At 50.0% G+C, this 13,267-nt stretch overlaps 1 protein-coding gene across 1 annotated transcript in view; it reads right to left on the reverse strand.

Moving 5' to 3' along the window:
* Positions 1 to 13,267, reverse strand: part of EXOC4 (exocyst complex component 4) — a 767,286-nt gene that overhangs the window by 651,041 nt on the left and 102,978 nt on the right. The window contains exon 5 of the mRNA XM_045288923.1: positions 7,809 to 7,983. Within this exon, the coding sequence (XP_045144858.1) occupies positions 7,809 to 7,983 (175 nt within the window). The remainder of the gene's footprint in view (positions 1 to 7,808; positions 7,984 to 13,267) is intronic.

Here is a 13,267-nt window from a genome sequence, read left to right on the forward strand (position 1 = left end):
ACAAGCCCTAGGGCCAACCTTGGTGCAAACCTGGATCCCAATGGAAATTACATCTGTGCCCTGGGAAGTCCTCTCCAGGCTGTGGCTCAGGACCAGCAACACTGGTGCGTTTCTTCCCTGACAGCCCACCTCCAGTTCTCTCTGCCTATGGCTACGTCTCTGGTTAAACATGTATGGAGCTGGGCACACAAGTAGAATGACTTTTCACGCGGTGTGTGTTCATCTCCGGGAAAAGAAACCAAGGCAGGGAAAATGTGGACTGACTTGGTCGGTGTTGGCAGCCGTGGTTAAGCGAGTTCACCCCCCACCCCCGTGTGGAGAACGCTGCTTGGCACACAGAGGCGGGAGGCTGTTTAAGCCTACAATGAATTTTTGTTTGGGGAGCTTTGTTGTTTGTTTTAATCGGAAGCAGGAGGAGCCCGGTGGAGTGGTAGTTACTAGTTCAGCTTCGATCTGCGAAGTGAGTAGTTGGAAACCAGCAGCCCCTCTAAAGGAGAAAGGTGAGCCTTTCTACTCCGGTCAAGCGTTCCAGTGTCTGAAACACGCAGGAGCAGTGTTTGTCTGTCTGTCGGGGCGCCGTGAGTCAGCATCCACTCAACAGCAGCGCGCTTGGCTTTTCCCTTTTTCAGACGCGTACGTAGAAGCAGGATGGGTTGGGGCCATGTGACTCTCTGTGATGCAGAATCCACCCAGAAGTGGAAGGCTTTGTGTTTCCAGTGCACCCTGGTCTTCTGCCCAGGAAAACGCACCGCCATCAGCTTGACAGGCATGTCACCACGCAGGTGACATTTCAGAGGGTGCTGCTGCTGCTGTTGCGCAGAAGGGCAAAAACATGCGTTTCTATTATCACAGCTTCAAAAAGAGTGTAAAACTGAAAAGGGAAGTGTCACGCTCCGTGGTCGCGGGCTGACACCAGGAGGGAGCTGTGACACCCCAATACGATGACAGCTGCCTGTCTCCAGACACAAGTATGCCAAGACACATGCGCCTGCCAACCAAAGGGTGGATGCCGCCTGCCAGGCCAGGAAAACTGCTCACGCCTCGCTGTTGCCGTGGTCGCCATCAGGGGGCACTGTGTGCACTCCCGGGGGTTTTCAGGGCTGTGACCTTTTGGAAGGGGACTGCCAGGCTTGTCTTCTGAGGCTCATCTGGGTGACTTGCCAACCTACTGACGAGTCGTTGAGCACATCATCTTTCATGCCAGCCCACTCGAGTCTTCATCTAATTAGGGTTCTTTTTATTTTTTAGTGTGCATTCGGTGAAGGTGTACTGGCCAATTGGTTTTCCTTTCTATGACTCATACACCCACAGTTTTGTCTCATTGATTGTAATTCCCAAATGTTACACCCTGGATCCTTCTCCTTCCTGGGATTCTTCTCTCCATTCTTCCCGCCTCCCTACGTCTTCTGAAGGATGTCCTGTCCGTGGTAAACGGTGCCCTTCCGGTCTCAGGTGGAGGACATGGCTAAGGTGTGTGTACCTCAGTAGTGTGACCGTTTCCCTTACAGACCTGTCTGTGGTGTGGCTGAAAATTGAGCTAGGGGGTAAATTCATTTCTAGACTTGGAGGGGAACTACAGGCCAGAGTCAAGGAGGTGCCACCAGTCTCTCTCTGAGAAGTAAGCCTGGTCTTTCTTGAAGATTTTGAATTTTGTTCCACATTTTTCTCCCACTCTATCCAAGATCTTTTACTATGATCTCTCTGAGAACAGCTGGTAGTGAGAGACTAAATGTACAAAAGGATATTTTTACTTCCCCAAGACAAACACTTTCCAGTCAAAGAAAGGCTGAAATTCAAACTCAAAACCCTTGTACCTCCAGTCATCGTGTTAAGCCATCAACAGTCTGCATGCAGTTACATGTGCAACTGCAGGCATCTACTGTTCCCCTACATCCCTTTGTTCTTCAGGGATGGTGTTGAACTAAAGAACTCTCCCCCAACATTGTGTTAGGCAGGGTTCTCTAGAGAAACAAAACCAGGACACGTATGATTATAGATATGAACAGGTTTATGCAGCAAGAAGGAATATAACAGATAATTAGTCCACACAGCAGTACAGAGGGCTCAGTTCAACTCACTTTCATGGAACACTTAATATACTGGAAGTCCTTCAACTCACATGGGCTGCAGGGTCCAAGGTCAAGGAAGCAGTCAGCAGAGTCCTCCCTCTGGCAAGACAGGCAGAGTCTGCCCGCAGGCAGCAAGCAGCAGGCTGGCCAGCAACCGTCAGCAGCTCGAGAGCTTAGTGAGGCAGGCATGGAGGGGATCTGGAACTCAAGCAATGCAAGGTGACAGGGCCCAACAGCCTCACGTTCAAGCGACGTCCGCACCAGCAACGTGGTGAAGCAGGCATCGAAGGAGCCTCGAGCTCACAGCATGGTCCATGGATAGGCTAGGCCCACACGTGGTGGGGCACACAGGTTGAGGCAGAGAACTGGCTAGAGCAGCAGCACACTGGTCTGATCACCAGAGAGCAAGAGAGAAGGAGGCGGGTCTTGTAGATCCATTTATCTCTTTGCCCTCCAATCGGACTGCGGCCTGATTTATCCCACATGTTCCTATTGGCCAGGTTGGCACAATAAACCTATCACATACATGAAAGCCAAACTGGCCCGACGCATAAAACTCTACATGGAAACGGAGACCAAGAGTCTTCTTTCTTCACCTCCCTGCACACCAGCGCACAGGAAAAATCCCCCACAGCAAGGTGCACGAAGCCTGGCAGGCCAGGTCACTGCACTGACTGCAAAGGAAAACCACCCTCCAGGGCAGACGCACAAGGATGCGCTCTCCAACAGCAAGGGCGACCTTCTGCTTGTCTTTGCTCCCCAGCACTTGGCCTCAGTAACTGAAGGTCAAACCATCGTTGCAAACATCTGCCACATGGGAAACGAGGCTGGCAGATAGACTCTATCAACTGGGTGATCAAGGGTTAATAACTGCTTCTCTTCCGTCTTTGTATTCTTTTGGCATCCCCTTCGAAGTCTGTCTCCCTTATGTCACTCCTAAACAGCCACTCCGGTCACATCACCCAGACTCTCTATCAATCTACAAAACCAATACTTCCCTGACACTACCCTCTCCATCGAGTCTTACACTGCTACCATGGTAATCCTCCTCGACCCCATCCCACCCCATGAAAATCTCCCGTGACCCACTGGTACCTAAAGCAAAGGTTGTTACACTCCAGCGTGCCCCTTGCGCCCCAGAGTCTTGAGATGGGAATAGAATTTGGCATGTTTCCTAGGTTCACCCGGGTGGTACAAGAGTTACGTCCACTCACCAGGCAGCCTGGTCAGAGAAACAGCTGACACCTGACTTCCACAGAGATGGCATAAGAAACCCCGATGGAGCAGCACTACGCTGTTGGTCACGATCCACGCCATGGCCCCCAACGGCATGCTGCTGCTGCCGGTGGTCCAGGAAGCATCTCTGGTGAACCATCAGCCTATTGCAAAGATTCTCTGTGACTGGATCCTCAAGAAATACACGAGAATCACCTGAGGAGCTAAAAGATGCAGAATTGAGTCCTAACCCACCACCACTCTGGTTCTAGGGGTCTAGGGCGGGGCTAGGGATCCATCCACAGTAGAGGAACCTAACATGTAGCCAGCATCAAAAGCTATCACCCAAAAAAAGGAAATTTTTTTTTTAAATCATGACACCCACAGTTAGCCTCAACCTGAACCAAACCTATCGATCCACACTTAACCATCTAGTCCACCCATGAAATCCTGGGACAGCTACGTCAGCTTTCTTTTGCTGAATACCCTTGCGCATCAGTTACCTGTATCACCCCATGCACCATCCCTCCTGTCCAAAGAGTTATTCCCCATCTCTTCCACCTCCAGGAACCTCACCCATCTTCAATTCCAAAACCTTCTTGGTCGCCTCAATGTGTCTCTGAGTGGCCAGGGGCCACACTGTGCCAAGGCTGTTAGCAATGTTAACTTGTCTGTGCCACTGCATGCTGGGCTTACTGATGGGTAGGCAGCCCGATAATTTCAGTAATATGGAAGCTGAAAGAAACCTGGGGGAGCTGGATGACACAGAAACCTAAAAACAATTTAAATAGTTAGATGGAATTCTTATAAAAAATGCATTAATCTCAAGTCTGCAGATCCATGGTACAGATGAATACATCAATAGTACAGCAGTTAAGAGAATGAAGATTCATTCAAGGTATTACTGAATCACTATTTTAAAACATACTTATTTCAAAGATAGGGAGAAGGGAGAGGGAAAGGAGCCAAGAAGGGTGCTGCATCTTGACCTCAAATGAAATAAACACAACACGTGAAGTGAACTGCTATTGCCGTGGGCCTTTCACCTGTTTTACTGCATCACTATCGTGCTATTTGTCAAGTAGCCATGACAACGGGATACGCACACATCACCATGAAATAACAAAAGTACAGCCAATTATATGATCTGAGGACCACAAAAACCCCAAGCAACCCTGCTGTGGTCTAGTCAATCCTGACTCCTAGTGAGCTGAGAGAGGTTTCTAAAGCCATAAATGCCTATGAGCGCAGACAGCCTCATCGTTCCCCCTTCCTCTGGCAGGAGGGGATCTGAACCACTGACTTTGCAGCTCCAGTGCCTGATCTGAGGACTACAACTGCCTAAAAGGCAGCGCACGCAACTTGTATCTTTTTCTTTCGTCTCTTAAGCAGAGCTTGTTCACTTCCTCTTAAACTGTTAAATGCCCAACATCAGATACTGAAGCCAGTGGAGGGAATGAAGACAATGGAGCCACAATAAAAATAAGTCAAGTCGTTTCCAGAAAGTACATTAAGGCTGCCGGGGGGGTGGGGGGGTGGGGGTGGGGAGAGCAGATCAGAGAGGAGTGAGAAGTGACCGCCCAGTGGTACAGGCTCTGGCATCGCTGTGTTAATGAAATGCTCAAAGCTTGGCTTCTTTTCTGTGTTGGGCTAAGAACTGAACCTTTCTCTCAAATCATCTGTATTCTCTTTATCAGTAATCATCCTAAGTTGCTTGAGTAATAAAACCTAAAACGGAAAACAAGCACAAAGGAATGACGTCAGAGGACGGCTGTACAGGTCCATTGGCATCGGCAAAGCCACGGCATTCCGTACGCTTAACAGACGAACTTCATCATCTGTCACTACAACTCAACACTGTGATCACAACTCGTGCCACACCATGAAGACAGGACCTCTAAAACAGGGCTCCCCAGAAAACAAGTCTGTAAGAGGGATCAATGGTCCAGCTCATGATTTTAAGAGGCCTTATTGGAAAATTCACCTAGAGTTTTTGTTTTAAGAAAACTGCCATCGAGTTGACCTGGACTGACAGTGCCCCCTTACAGGGTTTCAAAGACTGTAACACTGTACAGGAGCAGACAGCCTCATCTTTCTCCCGCAGAACGGCAGGTGAGTTTGAACTACCGACCTCATGCATGGTAAGCAGTCCAACACTTACCCAATATGACACCAGGGCACCTAATAAGCCAGAAAAAAAAAAGTGTTCATTTTATGGTTTTTTTTAAACATTTTATTTATTAAATACTGATGGATCCTACTGTTTCCAAATCAAATTCACTGCCATCGAGCCAATGCCAACTCACAGTATAAAACTACCAGCTACTCCAAGGGCGAGAGATGAGGCTTTATATTCCCAAAGAGTTTCAGGGGCAATTGTACCCTGCCTGAGGGGGTCGGCATGAGTCAAAATCGACAAGCCCTGAACCGCTCAGCTCACGTATACATTTAACGATGCCCTTCCTCCAGGTCACAAGACCCATCTCCTTGTCTTTTCAACTGGGTAGTGACTGTCTGCTGGCATTGGTGGGTTTCTGAGGATCGGATGGTGCTGCTTTCTTTGCAATGTATTTGCCTTGGCGAGAGTCCATTTATGGGGGTATCGGCCTGACAATGCAGAGACGTTCAGTCTTTTGAGGGGTCGAGAATAACCCTTCCTGAAGGGCTGAAACTCCAAAGCCAAACTCACTGCCATTGAGTCAACGCCGCCCCCTGTGAGTTTCTGCGTCTCTAGAAAGTCTGGTCTATGATGGTTTCAAACTACTGACCTTCCTTTCGGTTAGCAGCCCAACAAGTAAGCGCTATGTCTCTGGAGTTCTAGAACAACACCGCTTTTCCTAAGGCCTGGCCTTTCTGAGATTGGAGCGGAAAGTCAGGGTGTCTTTGGCAAGGAAATGGACTGGAAGGCTCCCAGTCAGATGGCCAGGTCGTGGTCGTCCTAATTTCTTGGCCAAACCAACATACAAAGAAGTTAAATAACCAGCCTCTAAGCCACCAATAGATTTTATTCAATACACACATATTCATCGAGTGTCTGATGCAGGCACATAGTTCCTGGCTTGCCAATACACAGAACACAGGAAATCAAGTTCCAACCCGTATTCTTTCTCCTGAGGAAGCAATTAAGCCCAGAGACTGCAGCAGCAAAGGACCTAATGAAGGAATAACCAAGAATCAATCAGTCAATCCTCACGGAGCACACTAGGCTCTCAGAACTAACTGCAATTTACAGCCATGACTTTTTCCCCCTGAAAAGACTATTTGCCTGCAAGTAATTTCATCCCTGCATAGTTACATTTTCCAATTCCCTCCACATACATAATGTCATTCGAATTAGTAAAATCTAGCTCATCAAGTCACCTCTATTTAGCTATGCCACGCGCGCTTCAGCTGACTCTTAACTGTATTTCTAACTTTTCACTGGCCAAGTAAAATATCTTTCCCTGGCACTTAGAGAAAAGCTAATGCATTTTCTAAACACTATCTCAGCAACTTCATACCAAACAGTAGCATCCTTCTTCCAATCTGAGAAATTAGCCACAGGGGTCCGCTGATACCTTACACATGGTTTCTTGTCTTCTTGATCTTTTATTTAACCCCAGATATGCAAAAGTAGACTGGTGGGGAATGGTCAGTAAAATTAAGCTACATGTGCATGTTGAGTGTGTGCATGTGTATGTAAATGGTGTTTTAAAATGCTCCAGAATTGACTACCGTAGTGCATTAACTCCGCTCTCTGGCTTAACCTTTTCAAAACTCAACTATTTTCTGCTGTGAATTTTTGGTAGACACCATGTGTTTTCAGTAACGAAAGGCCTTTAGAATAAGATGGATTGTTGTGGGTTTTTTTTTACATAATATGGATTTTTTTATATATATATCATTACTGGGACACATATGTCCCAATAGGTCTCTTGGGGTTGATGGGATGAGGCCTCCTTCAGATTCAGTCAGGGCTTCAGGACCCCACTAGTGGGACAGACTCTTCCCACTAAACCACAGGGTCAGGAAATGTTAGTTATACCACCAAGTCGGCTCTGACTCACAGTGACTCTTGCACCACAGAAGGAAACACAGCCTGGTCTGGCACCGTCCTCACAGCTGTCTAGTAACAGTTGAGCCCACTGCTGCAGCTGCTGGGTCAGTGCATCCTGCTGAGTCTTCCTCTTTTTCGCCGCCCTTCTCCTTTACCAAGCGTAATGCCCCTTTCCAGAAAATGTTAGTGGATACTATGATATGCCCCACCTGCCATGAAAGCAGGCCAACCAAGACTAGAACATCACTGCTCGAGCACATTGAAGATCTCTTCTTATGTATACAGTCTAGCCCAAAAAACAACAAACAAAATGCGAGTGTTTTAGAAATTTCCTATCACACCCAGTATGAATTCCCAACATCAGCAGCATCTCCTCGAAATGCAAGTATTATTTCTTCAGCCTGCTTCGGGTAAAAGTTGGGGTGCTGTCCTTTTATTGGTTTATGTTTTTCTGAGACCAGGTGCCCCCCTCTAGAAAAGGGCCCTACCTGCAGGACATCCTGGATCTTCACCCACACGTCTGCCATGTCGTACAGTTTGACTTCTTCCTGGTGAGCCAGGGGTGGTCCGACGGCCTGCTGCAGGTACCCCAGGACCACCGCGTGTGCCGCGGCCACAGCATTGAACTTGTCAAACAGTAACTCCAGCAGCTCGAGAAGCAGCCTAGTAGTAAGGACAAGAAGAAAACAAGGGTCATCATGAAAATTCATGCTCACGCACATGGTACCATATGATGATGCCACAGTTAGCATCGATGGGCGCACGAGCTAAGCAACCTTTCTTCGCTGCTCTGAGCCTGTTTCCTCTGCTGCCCAGCAGAAGCATATAGAGACAGAAAGCCCCGTGGTAGGCAGCCTAGGGCAGCAACAGCAGCTCCATCAACCTGGTCTCTTCTTTAATATATTTCGGAGATAACAAGACTGGGCAGTTTCTCCACAGTGAGGCTGCTCCCTGACGATAAGTAAGGTGGGCCCTGTGGTGCAGGCATGGGCATTTCCATCATGGAAACCTGTGCTTCCTACCACTCACAGGCCGAAGCTGTCTGACAGCAACTACCAGCACCACCACCACCAAATACACACATGCCAAGCCAGCCGCCGTTCACCACAGGGAACACACACACCCCCCATCACCGCACCTCACTTGTCAAAGAGGCTGGACACATACCACCCCACCATGCCTCCGGTTCTATACACCAAGGACACAAAACAAGGTTGCAAGGCAGCGGGGCCTTGGACGAGAGTTGATTTCCACATCCGGGGCCCTGCCGCGCACTACAGATCCCCAACGCAGACGGCTCTGTGGAGATCACCCAGAGCTCTATGGCATGGAACCACGGGGGGCCTGCCTGGGCCCTGAGCCTGCCCACATCACTGGTCTGTCTCCTGGACCTGCCAGGGATTGGGTCCCCTGCTGAGGAGCGAGCCATGTGTGTCAAGGAACGGTCCTCATCCTTCACCTCCCTTCTCCATCATCGGTCTTTCCCGGCAGGCATGGCCACTGTACACCTCCGCACTCCGGAGAAGGGTCACCAAATAAATACACGCTGACTGAACTGACCCCGCACGTCACCGACGACGACAGCGACAGCGACAGCGACAGAAGCTCTTGGGGCGTGACTGTGACGGCTTTCCTCAGGGCTCTCGAGTCCGCTCCCAGAGTCGTTTACAGGCTGGCCGCCCAGGAAGTCGAAGAGGACACTAAGAAGGCTCGTCTGCAGTGTCTCTTCATGAGACAGGACCCCGTCAACGACAGGTTATAACGACAGTCTCATCAGACGGCAGCTTATTTTCTATCCCTATGGTTTTTTTACTGCCCAATTATTGGAATTAATGTGCCAGTATGACAGCCCATAACTGCCTGATGATAAGGCCCGACCAGCTCTCCCACGCTGCCATCAGATGAGGCAGAATCAGGGAGTCGCGGGCAGTTCTCCCAGGCTAGAAACTGCAGCATCGCAAAACCGTACATGCTACCTGTCAACAGGGCCCCTCTGCCACTAAGCATGACACTTTTTAAGTCTTTTTCATCGTTTCAAGGGCAGTTCAAATTTGCATGTACATATACCTAAAACAGGAGGAGCCCTGGGAGAGCAGTGACTGCGCTTTGGACTGCTAAGTACAAGGTCAGCAGTTCAAAACTATTATCTGCTCCGCGGGAGCAGCATAAGGCCCTCTACTCCTGGAAAGAGTTACAGTCTCAGAAACTCACAAGGGCAATTCTACCGTCCTGCTGGGTCCCTACGAGCCGACATCAAGATGGTTTCTGGATACCTAAAACAAGGGTGCCAGAGAAGAACGCTGGGGGTACCAGGGCCTGCTCAAAGGACAAACTCATCTGATTCATCTCAGAAACTAGGGAGCACTTCTAGTCTGTCCCCACAGGGTCGCTGTCAGTCAGGTTTGGTTGTTTCCTAAAGCAATTCTCCTGCGCCCACCTGTGTTATCTGAGGACCACCTGCGTATCAGCGCAGAGATGGGTCCACGCGCAGCAGCCGAAACCACTCCACCTGTGCAGAACTGGGTCCTGCCTCACACAGAGTCAACAGCCCACCACGCAGAGGCTCCACTTTTCAAATAAAGCTTTCCGCTGTGTGGGTACGCCTGGAGTCCCTAACGATCAATCCACAGACCCTCGTGCACTCTGCAGCGGCCCAGAGCATTCACAGGAGAAAAATGTGGCAATCTGCTGACACTTCACAAAGACAGCGGCACTGAAGTTTACAGCCTTTCTAAGTCTCCTGGCAGGAAAACCGTAGTCGTTTTCTGGCATGATGGCCGTGATGCTGCCAAATGGCCTCACTCGACCCAATTTAAAGCACCATCACCTTATGTTAGGCCCCGGCACGTGGGGGAGGCTCATCCTGCTGCAGGACACCAAGGCCTGGGCACACTGGTGTGGGCCTGGACCTCTCACAGCTGCAAGTCTCAAGGCAACAAAGCAGAAATCCCAGTCCGCTGAGCCGACCCAGCTGGTTCTGCGCCCAGGCCGGGTTTGTGAGCCAACAGCAGTGCCAGCTTCGGGCAGGGCTCTGTCTGAAGAGACTGGTGAGGGAAGAACTGCAAGATGGAACCCAAGGTAGGCATCCACAAGTAACACAAACCAAAAAGAACTCACTGCCATCAAGCTGCCACCAACTCACAGCAACCCTACAGGGCAGGGCAGAACTGCCTCTGGAAGGTTCCCAAGACGGTAACTCTGCACAGGAGTAGAAAGCCTCATCGTTCTCCCAAGGAGCGGCTGATGGCTTCAAACCGATGACCTTGTGGTTAGCAGCCCAATGCATAACCACCACAGTTGAAGAGCTGCCGCAGCGTCACATCCTCTCTTGGTCAGCCCACGTATGTCACAGTGAACCTGCGGGGCGAGGAGCTTTCAGCAGCTGGTTTCTTTGCAGGTAGACAGCCAAGTCTTTTTCCCTGAGGGAGATGTGTTAGCATCGTGGGCGGAGCAATCCTTCCCGAAAATGTTAACCTGGTACAAACCCAACCACGAGCCTCCTCCATCTCACTCCTACCCAAAGCTAAGTCAGCAGCAGAAGATATGGCTCAGCTGCCTCAATCCTGTTAGGCAAGGTGTTTCACCTCTGATCTGGAGGACAAATGAGCAGGCAGGAGCATGAAGTTACAAGATGATTCTGGAGATGGAACTGAATGACGAACAGCTTGGATAGGAACAGGCCTGAGAACCTTAGAAAGGAGCGTTTCGGTGAATTGCAGTGAGCAGGGTGGGGGACCTGGCACGGGCTCCCTCGGCTGTCCCTGGGCCACTATGTACAACCACGGCAGTGAGTGGGTGGGTTCCAGCAACTCAGGCACCTAGTCGATGCCGCCACCACCACCACCACTCATGAGAAAAAGCTCTCGCGCTCTCTCTCTCTCACACACACACACACAACCACTGGATATTTCCACAGTCCCATAATGAAATATCATCATTTATAGGCTAAACCATCAATCCTGATACGGTATTTAGGCTTAAATTGTAACGTCTATGGAAGGTCGTAGTCCACAAGGAAAACCCTGACTCCATTTTTGAGTCGACCTAACTTCAAATACCGTTGGAATTCTTTATTCCCCGGGGCTTGCTCCCCAGCAATGTGGCTGTGCTGGGGCAAGCCTTGGGAGGGGAGGGCAGTGTGGCTTCATGGAGAGTGTGGCTGGAAATCAGTGGGCAGCAGGTTCACACACAGAACCGGGCACGGGCCTGGGCAGTCACCAAAAGGAGCCTGGCCCTCAGGCATCTGCCCATCCGCACACACTGTGGCACTTCACCCCGCCCGACATGGTGGCACTCCCGGGGACACTTTGGGCTGCTCAAGCAGTTGAAGCCGACTATCTGCTTGAGACGGCCACTGACTGACAAGGGCTGAAACCCTACCCAGGGTCACGGGTGTTACAGTCAACTTGATGCAAGGAGAAGGGGGTGAGGGGGTGGGGGGAGGTCTTTAACAAGTAGCTTTAACAACCTAAAAAGAGCAGCCAAAAGTTCTGTGTGGAGCTAACCTTCATCAGACAGCAATAAAATCTATCTCAGATAAGGAAAACATTAAGATGAAGCAGCATTCAATCTTTAAGGCTCTACAAAGAGTCTTCCTCCAGGTGTCAGTAAGGTGTTACTTATTCTCCTAGACCTTGGACCATCCTCTCTAGCGGCCCCTACCCCACCTTCCGTGCCGCCATGGGGGGAGGGAGAGAGGCAGAGGCGTAAAGAGAAGAAAACCTCAGGCACTGTCCAAGTGGCACGACTGTAAGGCCCCAGCATCAAGCTGGGGGGAAATGTTCACTATTTAAGGTGGGTTAAGGCCATCTGAATCTAAATTTCACCTCCAGGGAACCTTGAATTAGTCACTTGGCTGGAAAACCCAGGGCTCCAGCCAAGAAGCCACCTGGCTTGGTCACGAAGCAGAACCCCCAGGGTGGGAAACCAGCCCTGTCCTAGCACTCGTCTGTCGAGAGCGTCCCATGAAGGTTCTGTTTCCCCACTTTACCACAGCGCTATGCTCCAGGGTTACGAAAATACTAAGCTTGGCATGGGACACTGAAAAGGCACAGGCCATAAACGGTCTGGGAGCTCCCTGGCCCTCTAGCCCAGCTGAGCTGGTGGATTTCCTGTCACACAGGGTGAGGAGCCTCTTCAATCTTCAAGGTTATCTCCACCTACTGAGAAGGGGACAGTGACGAATCTCATCACTTTATTAATAACGGTCCTCGTGTACAAAGAAATGACTGTTGGAAGAAGGCTGACTCATTCTCCATCTGCACTTGGAAAAGAACAGGAAAGAAATCATTAGCAGCAAAGAATGGGGCGCAGCAGAAACACCAAGAAGCCGGGGCTGGATCCTGCTCCCGTTGCTCAGTCCGTGCCAACTCAGCCGTGGTGCCTGGGCTCTGGAGAGGGGCCCTTGAAGGAGCATCTCATGCTGAAGTGACTGAAGTTTAAAAAAAACAACCCTGACCTTTTTCTTGAATAAAGGTGTCAGTCTCATTCTTTATTCATAAATCCACTTCCCAGAAACAACCAACGGGAAGATTTTAAGTGGGTATTCTTAGTGTTCACTGCCATTGACTCCATTCCAACCCCATGGAGCCCTGAGGATGCAGGGCTACACACTGGGCTGCTAACCACAAGGCCGGCTGTTCAGAATCACCCCCAGCCGCTCCACTATTCCCATAAAGAGTTACCGCTTCAGAAACCCACAGGGGCAGTTCTACCCTGTCCTATAGGGTCGCAATGGTAATCACATAATCTGTTGTCAATTTGAGACTTAAGAGTGAAGGGGTGGAGTTTAGCCTGTCAATCAGGTCACCGCTTGATGACCTCATTTGGAGTAGCTAGGAGATAAATAGTTCACTGGAGGCGGGACACACACTTACTCCCTGTGAGACATTCCTGTTGAGAAGACAATGGAGTTACACTACAGCCACTGAGCTGAAAAAGCCATGTG

The sequence above is a fragment of the Echinops telfairi genome, unplaced genomic scaffold, assembly GCF_000313985.2.
Source record: "Echinops telfairi isolate 266 unplaced genomic scaffold, ASM31398v2 ScPeMD7_23;HRSCAF=83, whole genome shotgun sequence".
In the NCBI taxonomy this organism is placed as follows: domain Eukaryota; kingdom Metazoa; phylum Chordata; class Mammalia; order Afrosoricida; family Tenrecidae; genus Echinops; species Echinops telfairi.